The sequence below is a fragment of the Mytilus trossulus genome, chromosome 14 (assembly GCF_036588685.1).
Source record: "Mytilus trossulus isolate FHL-02 chromosome 14, PNRI_Mtr1.1.1.hap1, whole genome shotgun sequence".
Taxonomy (NCBI): Eukaryota; Metazoa; Mollusca; class Bivalvia; order Mytilida; family Mytilidae; genus Mytilus; species Mytilus trossulus.
Window position 1 is genome coordinate 19855183 of NC_086386.1, and position 27718 is coordinate 19882900.

Consider the following 27718-nt stretch of genomic DNA (forward strand, 5'->3'; position numbering starts at 1 on the left):
ATCGCAATTTTTGAGATATAAGTATAAAAATTGATAGATAAGAGTTCAGCAAAAATGACATCTATTGATTGGTTGTGTCGAGCCGTGGAAAATATGCAAATTTTATGATAAAAACCAATGATAAAATAACTATTGGAATTATGCAAATTTTATTAAAATACCAATGATAAAATAACGAAACTAATGAGTACAAACATTACTATGACTGAGCAAAATGCTTGAAGAAACATGATGAACTACTGATCAAGGATTGTTAAATATATAAATTGTCTAAAAATAGCTATATGAGCTTAAGTTTAATAGATAAGCCAAAGAATAACACACATTTACATCTTTACTTTTACAATAATGTTTGCTAAGCCAGAAAAAAAGAAGTTAACAAATTAATATTTGCTGTCACAATATACTCTACTCAGTCAAATCATTTAACCTGGTGATTTAGGCTATCTTGTGTAAAACGTTTTTTTTTAACAATAATACGAGATATTTCGTTTTAAAACAAGCATTTACTTGTTAGAGATATCTGGGTAGTTTTCAATTTAAATAGGGTGCTACTGATTAAGTAGGGAATATCCATCTTAACACTAATGGGAAATTTAAGTTTGATTAACTAATGAAGTGGGGAACAAAGTTTGAACCTATTATCGATTGGGCTACCAATGCGACTTATTTATTGGCCGGGAGAAAGAAGGGGTTGTTATAGTAAAGAGTAGAGAAAATTTGAAAAAAGCACTACTGAAATATATTTAGTAATTTGGTTTTTAGACTTAAGATATTAGTCTACGTGCCCTTATTAGTTCATCGAAATTTTACACACCAAACTTGTAAGACTACTAGAATATTATTTAGTTCTTTTTACGTTTCTTTTGTAGACATTTTTTTTGAACAAGTGGTATGCGGATACTGATGTTAGCACTTTTTTCTTGATGATTTGTTATATTGTTGACAATAATTGTGTCTATCAAATAAAACTGGTAGCTGTGAATTTTCTGTCATATCAGGTTTTTTTTAAAAATAAAATAAGAAACAATTTATGTTCGAATAAGCGTTACGAGTAGGACTATGCTATGTATAATACTAACAGCTGCATATAATTACTACATTATAATATTCCATTTACAATATCCTTTGAATATTAAAGGTCATCATGAAAGTATTCTTCTGGATTATTAAATTTGATGCCAACGTTTTCAGCAAATATTTTGTCTGAATCTGGCCTTCCCTCTTGACCATTTGCGTCACCAACATATACTGCATCGGACTTTTCAATTGAACTGAATTGGTTTAAAGAACATCGGTAATGTTCCCACATTCCAACATCCGGTTTTCTGTATTTGTTATCTTTCGTAGAAGCTAAAGCATACATTGGTACTCCAATCTTAGAAATTATGTTCTCTATTTTTGTCATCCATTCTTCTTTATTTTGCAAACCTAACCCAATTTCTTTCTGGTTACTCATTATAACATTGTTGATACCCTCGATTCGATTCTTGTACAGTCTTTCGGTTATTTCAGGAAACTTTAACTCCCAGTCATTTTCATCTATAGGGAAGTCGTTTCCGGATTTCGTTGTAATCAGAGTTCCGTCTAAATCAAATGCTGCAAGATTCAAACTAGATTTAAGGCCTTTGGATTCGTAATATAAAAGTCCATCCGTTTTTTCTGTCCACCATCCACTCAGACGGTTCAGTGGAGGGTATTGTCGTGATCGTCTAGTTCCATCAGCAGAATACACATCTTCAAGTAGGTGTCCGGCAAGTCCATCATACCAATCTATACCGGCATTACTTTTAAATGATCCAGTTCGTACATAACAAGATGATTTTCCATAGTTTTTAGACACAATTTTCTTTGTTGAAACATAGTTTTTAAGTGGTAAATTTAGTTCTGGTTCCGAAAAAATCAGTTCTCTAGCATCGTTGTTCATATATTTTAGAATTGAACATATTTCCTCCTCGCAGTTAAGTTTAAAACATTTTTTTGAACCAGGATTATTTCCATTATCTCCGTTAAAATAACCAACAGATTTTCACAGATCATTAGGATTCACATTTTCAAATGCCCTACACCATACTATAAAAACATAAGATGATTCTTGATGATTTGGTTCAGATTCTACATTAATAGGGGGAGTTTCTTCACGGTTAAACTTTGGGAAGCCTTCTGTAGAACATTTATTGTAGTCAATATTCAAGTAAAGTGTTGCTTTAATGACTTTATCTGCAATATCCCTTATATTCGAATTTTCATTGCAAACAAGTGACCACCGGTAAATTATTGCAGAAGTTGATTTCCCCGTTGATATCCATTCGCTCAAGACCTTAGTGTCTTTACAGTTCGTGTATGATTGAACAGAAGTAATATCCGGGTCATCCAGTTTAGTCGATTCAACTGGAATTGATAAGTCTTGACGTATAGCAACTTTAACGTACTTTAAATACTGAAATTTGAGCATATCCGCAAGTTTTTCTCCCATTGCATAGAGGGTTGCGGCAGGGTTTCCATCGGTTTGTGAGGCGAACGCTGAAGCATCACATACTCGCAACTTAGACACTCCCCTCACTTGTAAAAATTCATCTGCACATTCAGGCATTTTACATGTACCTACTGGATGCAATGCTGAAACAAACATTCCCCTCATCCACGCATCAAGTTCTTCATCCGTATCAATTTCTTTACCTGGTGCAACTTCATCAACAATTAAAGAACGAAGCTCTTCTCGAACATCAGCACCAAAATACATTTCTCGTAGCATTCGAATTTGGTCTTTGAATAGTTTGGACACTTGTTCGAACTCTTTTGTAGGTATACCATCTTCAGAGTATGTCCATCCATAATCTAATTTTGGCTTATCAAAAATGTTGGCTGTTACAGCATTAATAGAGCCTCGAAATTCTGGCCACTGATCAATAATACGAATTGTTCCTTCGTTTAAATCTTCTGAATCAACGGTATCATCTTCATCGCCAGAGAAACCATATTCCTTTAAATCACTGTGACCAGTTGTTGGAGCGGTACACAATGATCCTGTTTCGTCAAAAAGTTTGGAATTTCCCATCACATATATCTGAATGTCAGACATATTTTGTAGCGGCCGAGTTAAGTTTGATCTCAAATGCAAAATCCATGAAAAAGGACCATTGATACTGGATAATGTTCTTGTATCATAAATTTTACCATCAATATTTACTTTTGGTATTTTACTGTCTGGATCAGTGCAACATAAATCGTCTGATTCAGGTGAGAGCTTGAGTACATATGGCACGGAGATATGATCCCATAAATGCTGTCCAACGTGTTGATTTTCAGCGACTATATCAACTTTAATCTTCTTCAAAAGTTTTTTGGGACCAATACCACTAACCTGAAGTAAATGAGGGGTATCAAAAGACCCTCCCCCAACAATAACCTCTTTCTGGGCGTAAAATGTTAAAATTTTCTCACTATCTTCATTCAAACATAGGACCCCTATTGCCTTTGTATTTTGAAACAAAATTTTCGTTACAGTTGTAGATGTAAAGACATGCAGGTTAGCTCGGTCCTGTCTTCGTTCATAATAACCTGAAAAACTGCTACCACGAGCCGTCTGTGACGCTCGGTTATTTCGCGCCTCCGGTGTAGGAACAAAATTGTCTTTTCCAACTTTTTCCGTCCTCATTTTGAATTGTTGAAAAACACTACAGCTTATTCTATCTTCCAAATGACCGTTGTAGTTATGAGCATAACCACCCCATGGCATACTGGTCTTTTGGCAAAGATATTTCATTTCCCTTGCGAATTTCTGGAATGCCTCCTTCATCTGTGTATTTACTTGCATTGCACCTCCTTTACCATGCCATTTCTTGCAATCTTCTTCTGATATCCCAGTAACATCTTTTGAGTCATAATAACAATAATGATCTTCCATCTTCTTATAATAGTGGGTCAAATTGTCATGTTTCCATCCATCTGGCCACAAATCAAGAACAGCAGGACTAGCTCTTCTATTTATTGCTCCATAAACGCGAGATGTTCCACCACGACCACGAAATCTTGGGATATATATATTTCGTCCATCTCTGTTTGTATTTTTATTATTTTCCATTGTCTGTAAAACAGGAGAAGTTAGCCACATCGGATCATGAGGAGTAGTAAACTTGTAACTGTTAGTATACCACCCATCCATTCTCGATTCCATAGGGCCACGTTCTAAAATGCAAACTTTCCAGTATGGGACATCTGATAATAAACTGCCCAGAGTTAAGCTGGCTGTTCCGGCACCAATTATAACAAAATCACAGTTAATGATGTCTGATTGAGTCTGATATGTGTTTCTACAATAGAATAATATTTACCCTCACAAATCGATATATAGATAAATTTCAATACAAATGTGTTGATGATTCATTTAAGTTCTTTGATTGTCGATAGAAATAATGTAAAGATCTAGATACCTCTGTTTTCTTAATCTGTGACGGATGTCATTTTTCAGTTGATTTAATTTTGAACCATTATCTATGTTTTCTTTTTTTGCAAAGTACAAACTACTTAGTAAAACGAATATCCACAAAAATATACGACTAATTTCAACCCGTACTCCCGAGTTTAACAAGTATTAACAACTACTGTTAGGTTCACAGGTATAAATTTAAAGGATAAAACAAACAATAATCCACGGGGTCTCCTCCTCATACAAAACATGCTATTTTCTTATATATATATTTCTTTTACACTGCTGGATTCCTATTTTTTATCTAATTGCCCTCCACTTAATAAATCAAGGTTTCCCCATAATTGCAAATGGTTATATATTTGTGTGTGTTTGTAGGTGTGTGTTGGTGTGTGTGTGTGTGTGCGCGCGTGGGTGACATCCGTATTCAATACAAAATATACATGTTTTAACAGAAATACCTGCAAAAGATGACTAGTACTAGTAGAGTACATTCAAATATAAGGATCTTCAAACCAGCCATATTCCTAAAAATAGAAATAAACTAATATACGGTGACCTATAATTGTTAATCTTTGTGTCAGTTTGGTCTTTTGTGGATTGATGTCTCATTGGCTATCATACCACATCTTCTTTTTTATATTTTCAACTAGATCGACAGTGTTTTATTAACCTATAATGTTTGTTTCGTTCACGCATTGTTTCAGATATAATGGATTTGATGCGACTGTCATAGATTTTAGAGGTTTAGCGCTATAATACCAGGTTCAATACACTATTTTCTACATTTAAAAATGTCTGTACCAAGTTTGAAATGTGACAGTCTGGCGTACTTAATTATAATTCTGGTACCTTTGATAACTATTTACACCACTGGGTCGATACCACTGCTGGTGGACGTTTCGTCCCCGAGGATATCACCAGCCCAGTAGTCAACACTTCGGTGTTTGACATGAATATCAATAATGTGGTCATTTTTATAAAGGAGTAGGTCCAGAAAGACCCCTTTTGGTCCCAAAATATAGCAGTTTTACAAACAAAATTGTTAAAATGTAAACTTTCAGTTATTTATTGGACAGTAGAATGCTTCTGCTACATAAATATGGGCTGTTTTTGTAAATACACTGCACACATATTTAGTACTAACACCATTAAGTCATGCTAAATTACTGAAATCTTCACAATTCTAGCATTTTAGTTAAATTTTAGACGGTTTTCGTGTAAAAACGAAAGTGGCCGCATTCGTGTGCATCATTAATATTGAAATATAAGTTGTAATTTATGATAATACATAACATATATAAAGGTTGACGATGAACACGGATGCGGCCACATTCATTTTTGGTAAAAAAAAACATCTGAAAAGTGACAGCTTTCGGCATATTTGAAAGATTTTTCATATTTGAGCTTGAATCGGGTCGTTCTTAATGACTAAATCAGTTAAAATCTTTCACATAAATTAATTGATTCAAATGAAATAAACGTTTAAGTGTTTAAAAAGTACTCCTATCCTGTTTACAAAACTTTGAATTTTTCGAAAAACTAAGGATTTTCTTATTTCAGGCATAGATTACCTTAGCCGTATTTAGCACAATTTTGGGGAATTTTGAATCCTCAATGCTCTTCAACTTTGTAATTCTTTGGCTTTATAAATATTTTGATATGAGCGTCACTGATGAGTCTTATGTAGACGAAACGCGTGTCTGGCGTACTTAATTATAATCTTGACACCTTTGATAACTATTATTGTCTATTCGTTCGATGTGTTTTATCATTTGATTTTGAATTTGATGAGGGTTTTTTCCGTGTTCAATTTTCCTCGGAGTTAAGTATTTTTGTGAATTTAATTTTTACTTGATTAAAATGTAAAGAAAAACTTTCATAAGAATATATAATCTTGTAATATAATTATCTTAATCAATAACTAGACAATACTAATATCATCTAAAGTATATATAAAAATAAACTTTGATAAAATCAAATGAAAATCGTTGGATCATATAAAATGCTACACGTTTGTACTGGAACGCTCTATGCTAAAACTAATCTGAAATATCAGTAACATGAATGTGACATGTTTAACTAGAATACAAAAGTAATATTTATTCAATATTTAAAAATTTATGACTAGTACCTAATAATTTGTAGACAATAAAGAAATTGAACCCACCTTTGGATTTTCAGTCCTGTTTTTATAATTATGTACCTAAACATTGAATCACATTCCGGTTGTATGGGATGTACATATCCGTTAAGACCAACAAATAACTTCAGTCGATGTACATTATTCACTATAGTTAATAATATTTTCGGTGTTAATTTAAATTTAAAATCATGTAAATTTTGAATTAAATTACTGAAAGTCTATGTAAATGAAAATATCCCATAACTTTCATTTCCTAGACACCAGGATTAAACCTAAACATCTTAAACCAAGAATGTATAAAAAAACATAGTTTAAATATTTCAAAATGTGAGACAAAATTAATGGTCGAAAACTTCGCTTTTTCAGACAATACAACAAGTATCAACCTTAAGTCTGCGAATACGTAACTTATTTACTCAAAATTTAAACTATGAACTAAAAGTAAAAGGACAAATATGAACTAGTGTTTATTATTTTCCAGGAGTCAGCTAAAGGCCACCTCCGGGTTGAAGGCTCTCATTTACTGCATCCTTCCAATCTTATTTAAAGTATTTAAACGGACTAGTCAGCAATGATTATTCATACTGACTTTTTGAATTGCATAACGTCGTATCAGCACAAAATATTATATCACGACGACACTTTATAACGCTAAACGGGATCGTGATGTGTTTAAGCTTAGGACAGACTAACTCATAAAATTGAGAATGGAAATGGGGAATGTGTCAAAGAGACAACATTTTTAAATGTGATTATGCCTTAATATTTAGGTTCTTCCTTTCTAAAGCCGTTTGACATATTAGAAATATTCAAATTGATCCGTAAACTGATTTACAATATGATCGTCTGGTCGTCTGGAAAACAAAAGATATATAGGTTGAAAAGATTTGAATAACAACAACGATACAAACAGTCTGTTTAATGATACTGAAATGAGTGTTGTAAATACGACGCGAACACAACGCGGGAACATCACTTATGTCTTATATTGTTACGTCAAAACTTTGTTACGTGTCATTTGTATATTTGGGCATTATATAGATCGATTACATTATTAGAACATGCAACGTTTTATTCCTTAATTCACGTATTCCCGACACCTCTCAGCTATGCATCCATCCTTTTAGAAGGACCTTCTCCTCTCAGACATGCATCAAATATTATATAAGGACCATCTTCTCTCAGACATGCATATTTCATAATATAAGAACCTTCTCCTCTCAGACATGCATACACTATAATATAAGGACCTTCTCCTCTCAGACTTGCATCTAATATTTAAAAAGAACCTTCCCATAAACATGTATCCATCTTTATATAATGACCTTCTCCTCACAGACATGCATTTATCATTTTATAAGGACCTTATCCTCTGAGTCATGCACCCATCATTATTTAAGGACCGTGTCCTAGCAGTCATGCAACCATCATTATATAAGGACTTTCTCCTCTTAGACATGAATCCATCATTATATAAGGACCTTCTCCTCTTAGACATAAATCCATCATTATTTAAGGACCTTCTCCTCTCGGACTGCATCCATCATTATATAACGATCTTCTTCTCTTAACTCCTTGCTGCCAAAGGGACATTTATGGCTTCTACACACAAATCTTGTTGATTGTGTAGAACGTCAAAGGCCCATTGTAACGTCACAATACTCAGGGGCACCGACAACGTCAAAAGACGCCGTCAAAAGGGCGATTTTGGCGGGAATGAAGCAGACTAAAATGCTTTAAAAGTATACTTAAAACAGATGTCATGAAATGATACAGGATCATAAGCTTGTTAGTACTATAATACCAACTTATTGAACGTGTTAACTAATTATTGAGTTCGTCATTGTCATGTAAAGAAATTTTTTTTTCGTACATGATCTATCAATCAGAATTGCAGAGTATCTTTTATAAATCAAAAATCTTATCTTTGTTAAAATAAATAATCATAACAAAAGGTGAAATGTTATACTTGATTACGCGAAATATTGATATTCATTCACAATACACCATATATCCACGATTTATTTAAAAGAACTGGATAATTTATTAAGGACCCAAATACAAGGATTGAAATCTCGGTTAGGATTTTTTTGTATAAGTACACACACATGTTTACCGATGCACTTGTACAATATTGCCATACGATATTTCAATACATTTTAAACCTGTTTCATCATGGAAGCACTGACTTAATTTTTTTTAAATTTTCATTCGAAATGGGAATGTTAAATTAGTAGTAGACACAATGATTTCTATTCCTAGATATTCTTTCCCAGTGGTAACCTCTTTTTTCTGACATTCAGTCATTCACCACAGATCTTTTACTTTGTAGGACCCACTGAGCAATATATTTATTGTATATTGAATTTCAGACGTCCTTAATATTGCATGAAATACTTGCCGCTGAACGTTACGAAGATTACAATTTATCAATTATAGTAACAGATTTTAAAGATATTTCGTGTATGTCAATTACAGTGTGTACTTTATCATAGTAAATGAAAATGAATTATTATTGATTCATGTTCATTTGTAGACAATAGAAATTCATTTTAAAGAATTTCTTTCCTCGTTTTTACTATGTTTTTTTATTCATATTCTCTAAAACTTTGAGCAATAAGTGGTCAACAAAAGAATAATAAACATGATTAAAATATAAGCAAAATGAATATCGATAATAAATTTTATATAAAAAATATATCCTCGCCTACCGAAACAAGGATTGAAATCATGATAATTTTAATCTGACTCGTTTGATACTTTACAACAAGAAGTAGTTTATAGAATCATAGAACAGCTGCTCGGAGATTTTATTTATTTTTACTAATTAGTACGCGCTTTGTTTTTATTTTCATTTTCATTGGGTGCCGTTGTTTTGCCGTTTATATAATGAGTTGAGAGGTGTTTTTTTTTACAGTATTTACCTATTACCAAATTAAAAAACAACCGAGAATAAATATTTTAGTATTTTATAGGTGGCTAAGAATCGTTTATCCATTTCACTTGACAAAGATGAAACAAAGTCGTCTTCAAAGCTAGCATAGCAGTTGGTATATTATTTTCAATTTGTTTTAAGACAAGAAAGATAAAAAAAAATATATTCCAAGGTGGAAAGTTGTATTTTTAAATAATGTTTTATTAAAAACATCGTTTATGACAATCTTAGAGCAAGAACTTCCGTAAAATTACTTATACATCACTTTTCATAATAACTGCTCCATTGACACGGGAAAAACTATGGACGGCGGGAAAACGCAGTTCTACAGAGAGGCACAAGTTTTGCAACTTCACAGATAAGAAACGTCAAGATGCTTTTGGCGCGAGAAAGCAAGAAAAAACTCGGCAGCAAGAGGGTTAAACATGCATCCATCATTAAATAAGGACCTTCTTCTCTCAGACATGCATCCATCATTATAAAAGGACCTTCTTCTCTGAGTCATGCATCAATCATTGTATAATGACCTTCTTCTCTCAGACATGCATCCAATATTATATAAGGACCTTCTATCAGACTACCATCCATCATTACATAAGGACCTCCTCTTCTCAGACTGCATCCATTCTTATATAAGGACCGTCTTTCAGACATGCATTTATCATTATTTTTGGACCTTTTTCGTTCACTGATGCATCCATCATTAAATAAGGACCTTCTTCTCTCAGTCATGCATCCATCATTATATAAGAACCTTCTCCTCTCATACATGCATCCATCATTATATAAGGACCTTCTTCTCTCAGTCATGCATCCATCATAATATAAGGACCTTCTTCTCTCAGACATGCATCCATCATTATATAAGGACCTTCTTCTCTCAGATATGCATCCATCATTATATAAGGACCTTCTTCTCTCAGACATGCATCCATCATTATATAAGGACCTTAATCTTCTTCTCTCAGACATGCAACCATCATTATATAAGGACCTCCTCTCAGACATGCATCCATCATTATATAAGGACCTCCTCTCAGACACGCATCCATAATTATATAAGGACCTCCTCTCAGACATGCATTTATCATTATATAAGGACCTCCTCTCACACATGCATTTATCATTATATAAGGACCTTCTCTCAGACATGCATCCATCATCGTAGAAGGACCTTCTTCTATCAGACATGCACCATTACATGAGGACATTCTTCTATCAGACATGCATCCACTTTTGTATAAGGACCCTTTTCTCTCAGACATGCATCATTCATTATATAAGGACCTCCTCCTCTCAGACATGGATTTATCATTATATAAGGACCTTCTCCCAGTTTTTTCAAAGGTATAAAGATTTGGTTTTGAAGTTCGGTTGTACCTGTAGAAAACTTATTTCAAACGGGATAGCACATCCTCATTTTTACGGAAATGTTAACCATGCCCGGAAATTTAGAAATGATCCGTCTAGACTTGTCGCTCCTTTAAATAAACTTATTCTAAAAGGTTACCTATTCAACACTGTAATAAGATCATTAAATATTGTTTTTATTGGTATAAATATTGATTTTGTTATCAGTAGATTAAAAACTAACTAAATATAACTAGTATGGTATCTACAATCTGTCGATACCTGTAACTTGGCATTGCACAAGGTCATATTTTTTTCTCTGGCTGTTTATGACGTCTTTACACTAAAGCCATTGGATGTTGGCTGTGTGCGGATTGGTAGTTTAGTCTTAGATGCATATTAGTTGTTAGTGGCTTTGAACTAGCTGTCAGATAACTGCGAGTACGCTCAGATCTGTTAATTAAGTCTTTTTGTGTCGGGATGTATAAGTACCCGGCAACGTCCACTTGTATTTTTGTCCATCTGATGAGTTAAGCCTTTTTTAACTAATTTTTATAGTTCGTTCTTATGTTTTACTGTTATACCACTGTCCCAGGTTAGGGGAAGGGTTGGGATCCCGCTAACATGTTTAACCCCGCCACATTGTTTATGTATGTGCCTGTCACAAGTCAGGAGCCTGTAATTCAGTGGTTCTCGTTTGTTTATGTGTTACATATTTGTGTTTCGTTCATTTTTTATTACATGAATAAGGCCGTTAGTTTTCTCGTTTGAATTGTTTTACATTGTCTTATCGGAGCCTTTTATAGCTGACTATGCAGTATGGGGTTTGCTCATTGTTGAAGGTCGTACGGTGACCTATAGTTGTTAATGTCTGTGTCATTTTGGTCTTTTGTGGATAGTTGTCTCATTGGCAATCATACCAAATCTTCTTTTTTATATTCTCTTAGACATGCATCCATCAATATATAAGGAACTTTTTCTATCAGACATGCATCCACCATTATATCAGGACCTTCTCCTCTCAGATGCATGGATTTATCATTATATGAGTGCCTTCTATCATACATTTATCATTCATAATTAAACAAGTTGAAGGAGATAACAACAAAATACACCACAAAATTTTGTCTCATTTAACGATGTCATTTTATGGTAATTTTATAAATTCACTGTTTGCAAAAATATTAATTATTCGAAATGCTAATGATTTTCTTATTCCAGGAATAGATTACCTTAGCCGTATTTGGTACAACTTCTTGGATTTTTGGGTCATCAATGCTCTTCAACGTTATAGTTGTTTCTAACTTTTTTTTATGTGAGCGTCATTGATAAATCTTATGTAGACGAAACGCGCGTGTGGCGTTTCAAATTTTAAGCATGGTACCTATGATAACCATTGAGGCAGGCAATCTAAAAATCAATCGCTTGAAACAAACACTTTAAATAATATATTTACAGCAAAATCAAATTATAAAATAAGATTTGTAACCAGCTTAAATATAAAATTTCAAGACACAAGTGTTCATATTAATCAGAAACACTGTAACAGAAATCACCAAATCATTTTAAACTTAATACAAAAATCAATCAAATTGAAACAAATGATAAAAAAAAATACATCTGAGCAGACAAAACACAACACTATTAAAACATATGAAACGAAAATAGTTTTTTTGTTGGATAAAAGTCTTGATATTCAAATCTTTCAAAGATGTAAACCATGACAAACAGCTGATTAGTGTTATTTTCTTATCTGTCTTCCAAATATGCAAGACTCACAAACTAAGGCTTAATATATAGTTAATTGATTTTAAATAAAACTTCTACCACTTTTTTCTAATCTGGTGGATAGTTGTCTCATTGGTAATTATAGCATTTCCCTTCATTTTTAAACAAATATATGTATATATTGCATGAAATTGACTACATTTCTGTACATGTTTGTCAGTTTGTAAATACAAATGCGTTTAGCAAAAATGTGGTTGTTTGAAATGCAATTCCGTGCCTCTGGTATAGAAATGCCATATGGTTACATATATGAGTTACACAGCTTTTAGAAAGTAAACAATATCAGTCAAATAATATTTGGAAAATATACTGAAGGATTTTTAACTGTACTGCAAAGGTTCACTTGTTTTGAATATTGTGTAAGGGAAATGTATGATTAATTGATTAAACATCCAGAATTTTATTTGTAATTTTGCTTAGTTAATAAATTCATAGTTAAAGATTTGTTAATCTTTATCTACCAGCAACTTGAAGTCTACATAATCAAACAACCCTTTTCATTTGTTCTCATCATGGTTTGCAAACTGTCAGACTCTTTTGAAAGATTCTGTCTTAATTCAATTTTTTTTCGATGGAGATTATATTTTTGCATCGCAAGTTTTCTTTTTATTTTGTGCAGCTGCTTCAATTTTAAATCATTTTCTTTAATATCAATTTTTGTTTTGTTCTTGAGCTCACTCTTTTGTTGCTGTAATGTACGACGCTGGTTTTTCACATGGTTTAAATCGGCGGTGATATCTTTAACCTCTTTATTTTTATTTTCCAGCTGCAAGTCGACATCTTCAACCTCCTTTTTCGATTGTTCTTGTAGAGTTTTATTGAATTCTTCATTGCTCAGAATTTTCTTTTCATATTTATCGATAAGTTCATTCAAATCTGTCTCCAAACTATTACATTCTACAGATACATCTTCGAATAAAGATTGATTTGCCAAGGACACACCGGAATCATGGCTTTGTAAAGAAATATCGTCGAATTCATTTTCGTCAAACTCATCTCCGTCTTCTTGATCTTGATTACTATCTAATTTGTCTAATACCTGCATGGCCGTTGCTTTACTCAAAGTGGTATGGACTTCTCTAGCTTCATCAATTATTTTGTTGGTAAAATGGCCACCGTTGTTATTGTTTACTATATCATTTATAGCTTTTACCACTCCCGTCACCATATCAACTAAGTTTGATCCGTTCGCATTGTTGTTTATCCCAATATATCTATTCTTGCATTTCTCAACGAAATCGATTAGATGTGAGCCTGATCCCTCAATAAAAGATTTGATAGATTTCCCTTCTCTTTCTAATTCTTCCGATCTTGTGAAAACAATCAAAGCATAATCCCCCATGGATGTACCAAATATCTTGAACAAGTGTTCCAAAGACTTTGTTTCTTCCTCTGTGAACCGTGTTATCTGCAGAACAATCAAAAACACATGTGGACCTGGTAACGACAATTGAGCGCAGCGAATTAATTCCCGACTTATTGCGTCATGAGATAAAGTTGTGTCGAACAAACCGGGTGTATCAATTATTACTAAATTTTTGCCATTACAAACTCCATCAAATTTTTCACATATCTTAGTTACTGAATTTCCACACACATATGAATCAAAATAGCTTCCTCCTAAAATAGAATTTCCAGTAGCACTCTTACCCGATCCTGTTTTTCCAAGCAGTATGATTCGAATTTCAGCTCCATCATCTAAAAAGAAAGTCAAACTATTATGAGTTATCTCTCCACACCCTCTTTTCTATTGAAAGAATCCGTATGGTATATCTGAACAAACCATAACAAACGTTTGATATATATATATCACCTGTTCTTGTTATGTATTCCTTTCGAAGAATGATAGTAACTAGTTAATGTTTATGTTGCAGAATTAATTAAAAGTAATTCTAGGTTACCAAAATTAAAGTATTTTTTACCTTGTTTTTCCTGCATCTCAGCTCTTTTGTGACTGTTACGAAGCGGCAGTGGTGGTGGTGAATCTAAAAGAAATAGTATTGAATACAATTTTTTCTTTACAAAAGAAAAAAATACCGTAAATCCTTCACTATTGAATGATTTCAAGTTTTAAACTACCAGTTTGGCATGATTCTATCTGCAAAATTGACTAGGTTTCAACATAATATTGCAAAAAGTGTATTTACTCGTTCTGAGTTCAACAGCTTTCATTTAGACAAAATAATATAGTTAGACAAAAATGTACGACATGAAAAAAGAGACCAAACGAAGAGGTTATAACGTTTCGCAGTGCATATTAGCAAGCGGTTTTATAAACATATGAACAAGGAATATGTGATAAACACTTTCTATTCGACAACTATTGACCTAAGAATCAAGGGACAATGATTTGAACAACTACAGTAAACTAAATGGTTTCACAATTTACAAAAACTGAAACCGTTTAGTCAGCTATAGCTGCCAATCGAGACAACTAGCAGCATGCCTTAGATAAAAAAAAACTACATTGAACATCTAAAATAAAATATGAAGAGATTAAACACTATTTGAAATGAAGTTATCAATGTTTTAAAAATTAAAAATACACAAAACTATACCTATTCAAAACTCAACGCATTAACGGACAAATGTTTAAAATAAAATATATTTAAACTAATGGAAAATATTAAAGTTTTATGAAATTGCAAGTATCTAAATTGTGTACTTGCCTCTTGAATTTCAAAGATGTCCAGAACAGACATGTATATTGAAAATGGAAAAAAAAACAGACCGATTTATCTTTTTTTGAGCTATTAAAAATGATGCGTATCCCTATCTTTTAAAAGCTATGAACGTTAAACTTTTCTCAAATATAACCTTTGATGATAATCTAATTCAATCACATTTGTTTTAAAAATGATCCTTAGGTAAATTGACCTCTTAATTAAAAGAAGTCATAGTAAAAGCAATCTTAATTAAGATATAAGGTTCCACTTCCGGAATATTTGAATTTAATGTTGTCTTTTTGTATAGCGTTCCTAAAACATAGTTTTCTGTTTATTATAAACATTTTTTATTCTCATGTGGGTTAATCCTGATAAAAAAAGGCTTGGTATGCAACAATTTATAACGTGTTTTTTATCAATGATATGATAGTTTTGTCCTCCTAAGTTATTCATACCTTCATCATGTGTTACAAAATCCACACACCCAACTTGAATCCATCCTTCGTTTCCTTCAAATTCCACCCAATAGTACTCTGCATATTTATTTTTTAATGTTACTATATTTCCAATTGGCACTTTTAATAACTCATCAACATAACGTTTACTAGGAGCTTTGACAACTAGCAATGACTTTTCTGAAAAATACGTTATTGTTTAACCTGTTAATAGACCCATCAAATAGATTAGGTTTGAAACCATTTACGACAGACGCGCGTCTAGTTTACAATAGACTCATCGATTACACACCAGACAAAACCAACAAGTAAAGGACGAAGCTGAAGAGCATTAATAACTCCTCTTAGCATTACCGGGTAGAAAATTATTAAGGTGATTTCATTTATTTTCGTGGGTACCAATTTTAGTGGTTTGAGGAAAATTTACATATTCGTGGATATTTAATATCGTGGTTGAGCAAAGTCTACACTCATTCCTTTAGACAATTTGTTTTTCATTGAAAATTTGAATTCGTGGTTCTCCTGTACCCACAAAATCCATGAAAATTGGTATCCAACAAGTATAAATGAATCCACAGTAGTATTTTTTAAGGAAAATCTCATAGTTTTTAACAGTTTATCTGACCATATAAATAACGAAGTTAGTTATAAAAAAATGTATTTAAGTGAGACTTTCTGGAACAGTTATCAAAGGTACCAGGTTTACAATTTAATGCGCCAGACACGCGTTTCGTCTACATAAGACTCATCTGTGACGCTCAGATCAAAATGATTATATAGCCATACAAGTACAAAGTTGAAAGACTTGAGGACCTAAAATTTTAAAAGTTGTGCCAAATATGGAAAACTGACTTAAAAAGTCGTCATCAATAATATATTATTAGCAGCAAACTAATATTTTTTGTAAAAGATAGAAAACGTTTCAAACATTTAACACATTGTGTCCGTAAGCAAAACACATTCATATAATGATAAATCTTTTCAAGTTAAGGAACAATAACTTCAGTTGGTGCATTTTAAGTTTTACTTAAATAACTTGTTTGCTTTTTACAAATACTCGGTTATTAACACTTAGAAAATGAGACTAATGAAATCGATTGATTGGAAATTTGTTGTTTTTTGTCATGACAGTATTCAACCAATATGTGTGTCTGCATTTAGACTGTCTGTAGAAGGGGGCACAGACGTACACTGCATCCAAATTAGTTATTGCTTTTTTCGCTGTTCATGTAAAGAATGCTGTTATGTGCAAGAACTTTTTAATCTTCTGACATATGGTCGATATCAAATTAATGCATAAAAAATGGATTTGTTCCTTTGTTAAAGTAGAACACAAAATATCAATGGGCCATTTTAATTCATAACCCCAAAACAACTTAAACGATAGGCAATAATAAGTGAAGTAACTCGGTAGGTCATATTAGGGGAACGGAAGACGTCATAGTGGTATCGACCCGACTATATTTGTTGTGTGTATCAAGTGTGGACCATGTATTGCTAGTATGTGGTATATTTTGTGTTTGCGAGACTTGGTGTATATATTTTTTTGTGATTGGTGTTTAACTGCTTGATTGCTTTATCACGTTTTGTTATATAAATGCTATGTCATTATTTCAAGTGTCAACATATTTATTTCTATCATAAATGGAATATATTTATTGCACAATGTACTTTTAACGAGTATGTATACAATTAATTATAAGCTAGGCGTTACACTTTTGTGGTGTTTACAAAAATTCAAAAAGAGAGAGAACATACCAAGGCAAAACAATCTTGAAATTTATCGTACTGTTTTATCAAATTTAATTTGTTTTGCTTATACTCTTTTCCAATCATAATAATTTTGTACTTAGAACGATTGATTGCCGTCGTGTGTAGTTGTACTATATCATGACTATGTTAAACCACCATTCTGAATCATCCCTTTTATCTCCGACATGGGACTTTACGCCTTTGTTTTGAGTATTGCAAACAAATCTTCTAATAGAAGTTCTAGGTAGTGTTTTCCCATAATCTTGGAAGGAGGTTTGGGATCTTTATTTTTGTTTACATTAGTGCAAAAATTACACAAGCGGATCGCATCACTGTCATTTGAATCTGCAATTTGATGTTTTCCAATAGCACCACACCGAAACTTTTGTATTTTATAATTATAGTATGATTACAGATACATGTAACACAAAATTATAATTGGACATTTAACAGAAGATTCATTCAAATGAGTAAAAGGTACTTTCCCCATATATCCTTTATATTGATGCGTCTGGTATTTTTAGGGATCATTATCATTTTGATGTATTTTGATGTATTTAAAACTAGTGAGCTTCATGAATTTGGAGCAAAAAGACAACTGCGTGTTGTTTTTACTAAGTATCTATAATACTAAAATTACGAGGTCCAATTTGTCAGCCGTCATCACGTAAAAACGACGAATCAAAGAATTTAACTTTATATATAACTAATATAGTACAAAGGTGTAGATTAAAAATTACACCACTCCAGGCCCTTTTGTTTTCCACGTAATTAATATTGCCAGTAATTAAGAAGTTCCGGGTCGAGTCCGATACCGATACCAATAGTATATTCACCTATAACCTTATCTGTACGTTCCGCATCTGACAGGCGCACCACCAAACGGTGTATTCAGGATTAATGATGCTATATACACGGGTCATACTCACAGGATTGACTCTACTAAATTGTCAAATTGTTACCAACTGTAGTATTTTAATCAGTAATTTAGTAATTTCTAAGATAACAATACGAATACTAAAAATCTGGACTTAAAATGAGGCGTATTGGTACAGTTTCCACTTTGTTAGCGGGAATGACATAAAACAGCGAATCAAAGAATTCAACTTTATTTATAACGAATATATGACAATGCTGTTGATTGAAAAGTACTCCATTCCAGTTCCAGTTCGACGGGTTCAAACAGAAAGATTTGAAAGCAGAGAAAACTGTGTATCTTATCAGATGACAATACTAATACTAAAATAAGGCCTTGCACATAGTTATATACTTTAATTCAGTCACGGAACCTCGATAACACGGGTATGTTCTAGTATTTTGTTAAAATTTGGGCGCATTAAAGTTTACCATATTGCCGAGGATGGGACACTGTTGATTTGATCCTTTACTATTCCAAGTTAATAACTTATCAAAATATAGATTTTTGAATTACCACGGTCAGGAAACCTATCAAATAATTGAATTTGTGTCAGTACTTTTTTTTATCTATTTACTTACTACTATTCAAATATTAAGTTGATCCTACCTGGATTGTTTTCAAACGGTTTAACTAAATTCGCAGGAAATTTTCCTTCAAGGGGGCCAATTCGTCCATCCATGAATCCATCACTTCTGTTACCTGTCACTGTAATAATATCTCCTTTTGCAAATATCAAAATGTCATCTCCATCGATTTTATTATCGTACTGTGCTTCCACATACTCAACTGAAAAATATACAGATATGATGTTAAAACATATTGTTAAATAACTTAAACAAACTGCTAAAACAGAAAGAGTGGATTGATATTTCTTCCGTCATTCGGTATCAAAACAGGCAACAAATGCTAATCTCTACAAGCCGTCTTGTTTGTTTTTTTTTTTGGTTTTTTTTTATATGAAGATGAGTTTAAACGAAGCCTTATTTGATATTTTCCAGGACAGATGAGCGACTTCAAACTATTATCTATGACAAACGTGAATATTTCAACTTTCTGATCGTATTATTGTTTCCCCATTTCTCATCTGTTTCATAACCCTTTTGCAATTGCATAGCGTTTACATATCTCAAATGATACATGATCCAGCTTATTTTATTTTTTTTATAGTCGAATGTTATCTTTGCACGAAAACTGCTGAATCAGATTAATAAAGAAGTACAACTGAAATCGACTCTACATAAGTTTTACAGTCACTCTTTGAAATATTACAAATTAGTTGATTGATACGAAACGTCTGTTTCTCAGTTAACATACGACACTTTACATATAAAACAAAATGATCTGTTGAATATATTCTGCAACCTTATTTCTAATGAGTTTGCTAAGTTTTTATTCTTACATTTTTAACCATCTATTGCAGAGGTCTGTTTTTTGACAGGAATTATCATTGAAATGGTCATAATTATAAATTAACTGTCTGCACACTTTTCACATTTTAATGCTCATAAGGCATTTCTTATTCAGAAATTTATTACCGTAGCTGTAATTTCCAAAACCTGTTGGAATTATTTGATGCTCAATGCTCTTCAACTTCGTTCTTTATTTGACTTTTCCAAATTAGTTTTATTCTAGAGTCATTGATGAGTCTTTTGTACACGAAACTCGCATCTGGCGCATATACAAAATTTCAATTCTGGTATTTATAATGAGTTTATTTAAAACCACATAATAGGTGCCACTGCTGGTGGAGTTTTTTTTATTACCCGATGGTATCAACAGCCCAGTAGTCAGCACTTATGTGTTGATATGAATTATTATTGATATGGTCATAGTTATAAATTTACAAAATTTACATTTTTGAAATACTATGGCACTTCAACCTCAGGAATAGATTACCAAAGCTGCATTTGGCAAAACTTTTAAGAATTTGTGGTTTTCAATGCTCCTCAACTCCGTACTTTGTTTGGATTTGTAACCTTTTTGGAATCGAGCATCATTGATGAATCGTTTTTAAACAAAACTCGCATCTGGCGCAAATACAAAATTTCAATCCTGGTATCTATAATGAGTTGATATACAATGACGGTGGAATATTTATGTGGTCTAACCACTCTTACTTCAGTTTTGTGTGCAATAACCTTTATATTGATTGTCCTTTTTGCAAACTTACAGTTTGTCAATTAAGTCGACTTTTTGTAAAACAATTATATAAACATCACACTATTGTACAAGATAATCCAGTTTCATTTACTATAAAGAAATTAACAAGCATTGAACACATTATTTACTTGTTACTTAGTATTTTAAACTGACCAATATTACGAAACGAGTACCTTGCCTAGATCTATTGGATATAAAATCAGCAGAATTAACCGGAATCCATCCCTCTTTTTCTATGTACTCAACCCAGTACCAATCACCAGCTTTGTTGATTAAACCAACTTCACAGCCAACCTCTAAGTCCAAGACATCGCCAATGTGAGGATTAACAACTATTCTTTTAATTATTCGAAGTATTTTATCTAAAATATACAATTGTGCGAATTAATGCAACAATTTACTAAAACCAGTCAATTAAAAAAAGCAACCAACATTAAATCAATCACCAGACTTATCCATATAAGCAGTATAAAATACCTATGCAAATGTAAAACATTTAGCCTAAAAACTAAAATAAATTCAAGTAGCCCACAAACCACAATATAGTTTATTTAATTTGCATTGCCTTTGCAAAGGTCTGTTCCTATATTTTATATATCTTGTTTTATAATCGAACAGTTACTAATTTATAAACAAAATTCACAATACGGCAATAACAATACTGATTTTATACACTTTATATTTTCGATTGGTTTGTAATGTTTGTTTTTTCGCCTTGTAAGATTAAAACGGCTTTATCGCGATGAATGTTATTTCAAATGTTTATGAACCAGCTCTTTTTTCCCCACTTTTTTGTGTTTTGCAATGGCATTGTCAGTTTATTTAAACTTGTTTTCGGCTACCGTTTTTGACATGTGTGCTGCCTTTAAAGGCCAGAAAAAAGTATTATATTACTCTTAAATCAAATTTTGAATCATTTTACATCTAACATTCAACATAATGTGTGGTAAAATCAATTTAAAGTAATTTTCAGCCAATTCAATACTTCAAGATTTTAGAATATATTCGGTTTTAAAAAATAACATTTAAGTACTTGAAGAACAATCGACATACTAAACAATACAAAATAAAACATTAGTTTATGACAATATAACTTGTCAAAATTAAAAAAAAAATCTAAATTTATTTACGACAATATAAGTACATGTAGGTCTTCAAAGAAATTATATCTTGCAGAATATATAAATTGATTTATTAAATTTCATATTTATAAATTGTCTCGGGTAAGAATATGCTGTACGCTGAAAAAAACGAATCCCTTTTAAGTTGGGTATATGTTTGACTCTGTGGGACCATAACATAAGAAACCGTCATTGAGATTAGGCCGATTCAGAAAAACATATAAATTGACAAAATGATGCGATCACATATTCAAATGTCAGGCCTGAAAATGAGCGACCTCATGCCACCCATAGTCCAAATCCATACCATTATCACCAAACATGCAAATGCTAGACATATGTTATGTCAGACTGAATGCGCATTACAATTTCTTTTACAGAAAATAGTCAAGGATTTTACTACGGTCTCTACTGTTAAGCAAAAAAACCAAAAAGATATATTTCTATAAACATGTAATATTCTCGGTTCTATAAGAATAGGATTCACAACTTATTTTTTATCGTTATGATGCCCATTTTGTATTTTGAATTTTCACCAGGCAACCACGTCTATAAAATGAAGTATGCATTTAGTGTCAATATAATGCATCCAACTCTATACCTTATCAATGTAACCTACTGGAATGTAACAAAAAATATGTGAAATAAGAAGTGCTACGATTTCCATTGAGACAATTCTCCACAGGTGACCACATAACACACGAATTTACAACTATAGGTCACCGTACACAGTGACTATTGGTTGTGTATATATGTAGCTGGAAAAAAGAAAATGCATTTTCGAACGAAAAATATTGTCACATGAAGGTATTTTATTTTTAAATCACTGATAAATTATTTGAACACTAACAGTTTGTATCTTATGGCAAATATATAGCATATGAAGTATCTGAATATTTTGGTTGTCTATGCTCTTTAACCACCCTATCCTATACTTATTAGTATTGTATCGGGTGCTTTAACAGCGTATAAGAGAGATAAATATATTGTATTTTAAGATTGACCTCCGTTAACGTTGATTTAACTATCGCTTATTGAGTTTATCTAGCGGATCTAAGTTAACGGATAATTATGTTTTACGCAGGCCAATCTTAAAATACAATATAGTTGTCTCAATTATAATGCCACTTATTAAAACAATGTACCGTCATATGTATACTCTGATGTCAAACATAAACACTAGACGTACTTATAATCTTTTAAGCTTCTGAATGGTTTCAATGTTAACAAAATGAAGAAATACCCCCCCCCCCCCTAAAAACGTTTTCAAAATGGTGGCCTTCTTAGTTACGTACTGGTAAAACATGGAATATAACCCTTTTATTGTCAACGTCAAATGAAATGTTATCGTTTCAAATAAATTGCATAAGATTTAATTTTTCCTTTCAAATATTTTAATTGGAGCGCCCTGTCGAGGCCTAGTGAGTTTTTGTTAGACGAAATGGCGTACTGCTAACCTCAGATTTGTCTTAAATTTAATTCTAATTTGCATATACTAGCGCTTCTATTAATTGCTAAAATATATGCATATAAGTTCTGCATAATTAGTTCCGTGATTAAGAAACACATAACATTGAAAAATTAAATTCAAAGAAGACTCAATTGCCCTATAATCATATTGTTTCTGCAGACTTATATATAATCTGTCTTACTATAGGCCGTTTGAACACCTGTGTTTACATTCTCTCACAAGGTGTTCACCTCGCACTTGCAAAGTGAGAAGGCCAAAGATATAACAAGAGGTCAGCTTGTAGTTAAGGTCATTGTTTACGAGGTAATAACAGCCAATTAATGTCTGGGAAGCCAATAATTCAATATCGGTATACTTATTAAGTTTTTAATAAAAGAAAGGATTTACTTGAAGAAAAAAAAAAGTTCACGATCACATATTTTAGAGTTAAACTTTATCATTCAACTATACTTAATAAAACATATCCGACTTTTTTTTTACAGCGGATTCCATTGAGTGTGTAGCCAAAGGTAATATCTTTGGTTAGCTTGCTTGTTATCTGAACCTTGAGGTCATTGTTAGGTTAGATAACTACTTTAAGAATAGGCTAGTCCGACAGAAAACCAATCGATCTGTCTGTTGGACTATGCTTCTTCGAAAGAAGGATAATATACCTGACCTAAAAATGACTGCAAGGTTCAGCTAACAGGCAAGCTAATTAAATATATTATCTTTCGCTACACATTCAATGGAATACGCTGTAACATTAAATGTTCATATGATTTTAAATCCAAATATTTGAACTTGTGATATTTGCACCTTGTGTTGTTTTCTCATACGGTCTAACGTGCGAAGATGGAAAAACTCCCTCGCAACAACCAAGTCTTCCTTTCATGTACCCATTGCCATTATCTTTCAACAGAGAGATAATATCTCCGGTCTGGATTGTAAGTTCTTCCTCCGATCTTTCGTAAAAATCGTTAAAAGCTTCTACAAATCTGTCTATAGTACAAAAAAAAGAATTAGTTATTTCGTAACATTATTGATAGATCATTATATTAATTAAATAGAAATGAAAATATTCTATATATGTGTGTGTCTGTTTCTGTGGTGTTTGTCTGTGTGACTGTATGTGTATGTGTCAGAGTTGTTTGTCTGTGTGTCAATTCATACCTTTTTTATTTATATTTCGTAATAAGTGTCAGATACGGAAACTCTTACAATTTTTAAATATTATATTTAGAATAAAAATGATCCAAGAGCTTGATTATAGCTCTGAGAGAAATATGACCATTTCCCTCACTGGCATTAGTTTTCTCTCGCCAAAAATAATTATACTGCACATGTATTTGTAATTGATTCAATGTATTACGTTGTAAATACAATAAAGTTTGATACGATTTTCATACAAGTGAGATGTATAGCGCTATGAAACCAGGTTCAATCCTTTCAACATTTGAAAATCCCTGTACCAAGTCAGGAATAAGATATTTGTTGTCCATTCGTTTGATGTGTATTGTCATTTGATTTTACCATTTGATTAGGGACTTTCCGTTTTGAATTTTTTCTCGGTGTTCAGTAATTTTGTGATTTTATTTTTCACTATCACTGTGGGTTCATTATTATTCGTTCGATACCATTTTTCGTGGTTTTCGTTGATACATTTGAAACACAAATTCAAAATTCCAAAGAATTACAATATAGACTGTCATAGAGAATTTACCGAAACATGAAATCAAATATTCACGAAATTTTTTCTAATCCATGAAAATTGATGCTCTCGGTCATAATTGTATCCACATACAACCTCATTGAACGGGTACATTTTATATTTTGCTATACGTTTAGACTATTCCACGATATACACGATATACACATATCTTTAGAGAGTAGTTGGTTGATACAAATCTTTGTCTATAACACATGTTAACTGACTTTGTTGGTTTATGTTATACTTTTCCGTATGCAAATCATAAAAATGAATGTCAGTGTTTTGTATCTTAAAAATTGATAACGGATTGCAAAATAGAAGTACAAGTATTTATACATATATATATATATATATATATGTCATTATGTGTCTGTGTATGTGTGTGTTAGTATGTTTGTCTGTGTGTTAATTCATACCTTTAAATTCTACATTTTCATAATCATCTGAATTGTCTGTGACTGTGTGACCTTTGTTAAAGTTATCTGTAACAAATATGATAATAGTAATATATAATAAATAATTCATCCTTGATGTTTGGTGTGTGTTTTCGTCTTATAATTTTGTCATGAAGGTCCGACAAACTATATCATATGTTGACATCTTGATGGTTTAAAGTTGCTGTAATGCTTGGCGTTGTATGCACTTCGTCAATTGTGTACCTGCCATTTGCCACGTTAAAGGTGCCCAATCTATACCCTTAATTTATATTATTATTATCTATTGTATATCACATAAGGTCAGATAGTACGTTTTCATGTATGCTTTTCAATGTAATTTGGACGTCACAATGCCTTCTTCATAGTACGAATGAGACGAGGATCATTCATATTATTGTATAATTATATAATTATATGTATAACTCATCATAGATACCTGAATTTGAATATTTTATTCGCGCCAGACGAAAAAAAAATGATAGTATCTTTTTGAAAAAGTTAGTCAATCAAACCCCATTCTAGTTTTGAATTCAGCTGTATTTTGGCTGCCATATAGCAACAATTGTCACTTTAACCTTTTATATATATTGGATTGCACACCCAATTTGTTAAAAAAAAAAAGTATACACTACAAACATAAATTTTAAGGTAATACGGTAAATATCTCGTACATAAAAGAAATGGGTGATATTCATCTTGAATTAGAATATGGGTAATCAAATCATGTTTCTTATGGGTCAGCTGAATGACGCATCCGGATGGGCGAGTTTCTATTTGCATGGAAGAGCCATTGGTGGCCTTCGGTTGTTGACTGCTCTATTATCGGGTTCTTGTCTCTTTGAAACATTCCCCATTTTCACTCTAAATTTTATTCTTACCAGACATCTTGTTCTCTTCGTCTTTCATCCTTTCTAATAAGAATTCGTCAGCTGAATTTCTGTCTCCTCCTAGATGTCCAGATTTAGGTTTCGTTAACTTCGATTTAACCTTTCGCTGCTGGAGTTCACTTTTAAGCTTAGCTACAACTGTACAAAAATGCAATGAACCCTTTTGTTAAGTATACAAATTTCAAGCTGCAAACCACGATGTACATAATAGTGGTTCTTGTTGGAAGAAGGTTTTTTTATTTAACCTTTTATTTGGATTGATGTTTCCTTTACTGCTAGTGACCAATATTTTATCTATATTCATAAAATACTGAAATTGGTCGGGGCCTACTGGTATGAAATTTGGACTACAGCTTGAAAGTGGTATTTCTGATGTGTACAGACTTTTTGCAACAGGCCACCTAAGAACCTCAAAGAGAGCTTTCACAAATATATATACACCTAAACAGTTAGTCATATACGAACTCCCCACTTTAGTTAGACTTTTACTGACAGACTTGAATACGTCAAAAGGAATGAAATGTTGTCTAGAATTTCCTCAACAGTGTAAACAGGCACAAACTATCAATGTTGTTACGACTAGAGAAATATAGATTCTTACACTGCAACAAGTGTATTACGATATTTCTCTACTCGAAACAGTTAAATTTTATTATTTAAACAATAAAATGTAACTGTCGAGAGTGGAGAAATATCGTAATACACGAGTTATAGTGTCGGAATCTGTTTCTCTAATGCTTTTTATCGTTCTTTTTCAAAGATTTTCAGAAAATTGTGCTCTTTATATGCGACGTCATCAGGCAAGGTCGACCTTTTTCATGACGTCACAATATGAAAATTGAGAAGAAAACAAAACATTTTGACGTCATAATCAAATGTCGACTAATCATTTGCCGAGAACAGATTTTTCACTAGTGAGGAGTAATATATTTTTCTCACACCGGTCAGGAAATGTGAAAATAGCACAAAGATTAGAGAATTGAAATTACCGATATGAATGACTGAATCGATGTACGTGACTTCTGTCATAAACTGTTTTGTTGTATTTCTGGAAGTAACTATTTTTGCTTTAAATCATGCCAAATGCATAATTTTATGACCAAATAGTTAACATTTAAAGGAAACACCAAACAATTTTGAACAATGCAATAAGTTACAAAATTAACATCCGAGGTGATTCAAAACTCGTTGAATTTACAGTTTTGGTTTTTCATTATACTTTGAGATTCAGATTTTTATCTTTCAGAAATATATGTGTTTTTTTAGTAATATTTCATGCAGCTCATATACTCCTGTGGTATCTGTACGGACGATATCAAGAATTGATTAACTGCAAAGGAATATCTATTTCACAGATGACGACGAATATGTTCCACATGTCGCAACCACATTCACGTCCTCGTTTCTCCAAGGAAACTGGAGAATTTCAGATCATCTAATGTTTAAATGGTGTTTGCATGAGTCAGGGTTTGGTTTCTATGCTATGTTTTGTATACTGTTGTTTGTCTTTTG

General features: G+C 32.3%; 3 protein-coding genes across 3 annotated transcripts; all 3 read right to left on the reverse strand.

Moving 5' to 3' along the window:
- Positions 1 to 1135: 1135 nt before the first annotated feature.
- On the reverse strand, positions 1136 to 1927 carry LOC134697552 (bifunctional polynucleotide phosphatase/kinase-like). Its single transcript, XM_063559832.1, has one exon. It carries the CDS (start codon positions 1925 to 1927, stop codon positions 1136 to 1138), a length of 792 nt encoding a protein of 263 aa, XP_063415902.1.
- A 98-nt stretch (positions 1928 to 2025) lies between these two features.
- On the reverse strand, positions 2026 to 6661 carry LOC134695699 (oxygen-dependent choline dehydrogenase-like). The gene is made up of 3 exons (XM_063557063.1): positions 6600 to 6661; positions 4891 to 4956; positions 2026 to 4313 (listed from the first exon to the last, which is right to left on the reverse strand). The coding sequence occupies exons 1-3, from the start codon at positions 6641 to 6643 to the stop codon at positions 2030 to 2032; spliced, it is 2394 nt and encodes a 797-aa protein (XP_063413133.1). The 5' UTR covers positions 6644 to 6661; the 3' UTR covers positions 2026 to 2029.
- Positions 6662 to 13123: 6462 nt separating this feature from the next.
- On the reverse strand, positions 13124 to 15350 carry LOC134697553 (GTPase IMAP family member 7-like). The gene is made up of 3 exons (XM_063559834.1): positions 15314 to 15350; positions 14571 to 14633; positions 13124 to 14346 (listed from the first exon to the last, which is right to left on the reverse strand). The coding sequence occupies exons 1-3, from the start codon at positions 15348 to 15350 to the stop codon at positions 13124 to 13126; spliced, it is 1323 nt and encodes a 440-aa protein (XP_063415904.1).
- Between the last annotated feature and the right edge of the window lie 12368 nt (positions 15351 to 27718).

Coding starts and splice junctions, on each gene's coding strand:
- LOC134697552 (XM_063559832.1), bottom strand. CDS start 1,927: ATGAACAACGATGCTAGAGAACTGATTTTTTCGGAACCAGAACTAAAT.
- LOC134695699 (XM_063557063.1), bottom strand. CDS start 6,643: ATGTTTAGGTACATAATTATAAAAACAGGACTGAAAATCCAAAG. Junction 4,957..6,599: donor ACAGGACTGAAAATCCAAAG/GTGGGTTCAATT, acceptor TTCTATTTTTAG/GAATATGGCTGGTTTGAAGA. Junction 4,314..4,890: donor GTACTAGTCATCTTTTGCAG/GTATTTCTGTTA, acceptor ATTCTATTGTAG/AAACACATATCAGACTCAAT.
- LOC134697553 (XM_063559834.1), bottom strand. CDS start 15,350: ATGTCTGTTCTGGACATCTTTGAAATTCAAGAGGCAA. Junction 14,634..15,313: donor CTTTGAAATTCAAGAGGCAA/GTACACAATTTA, acceptor TATTTCTTTTAG/ATTCACCACCACCACTGCCG. Junction 14,347..14,570: donor TGAGATGCAGGAAAAACAAG/GTAAAAAATACT, acceptor CTTTCTTTTTAG/ATGATGGAGCTGAAATTCGA.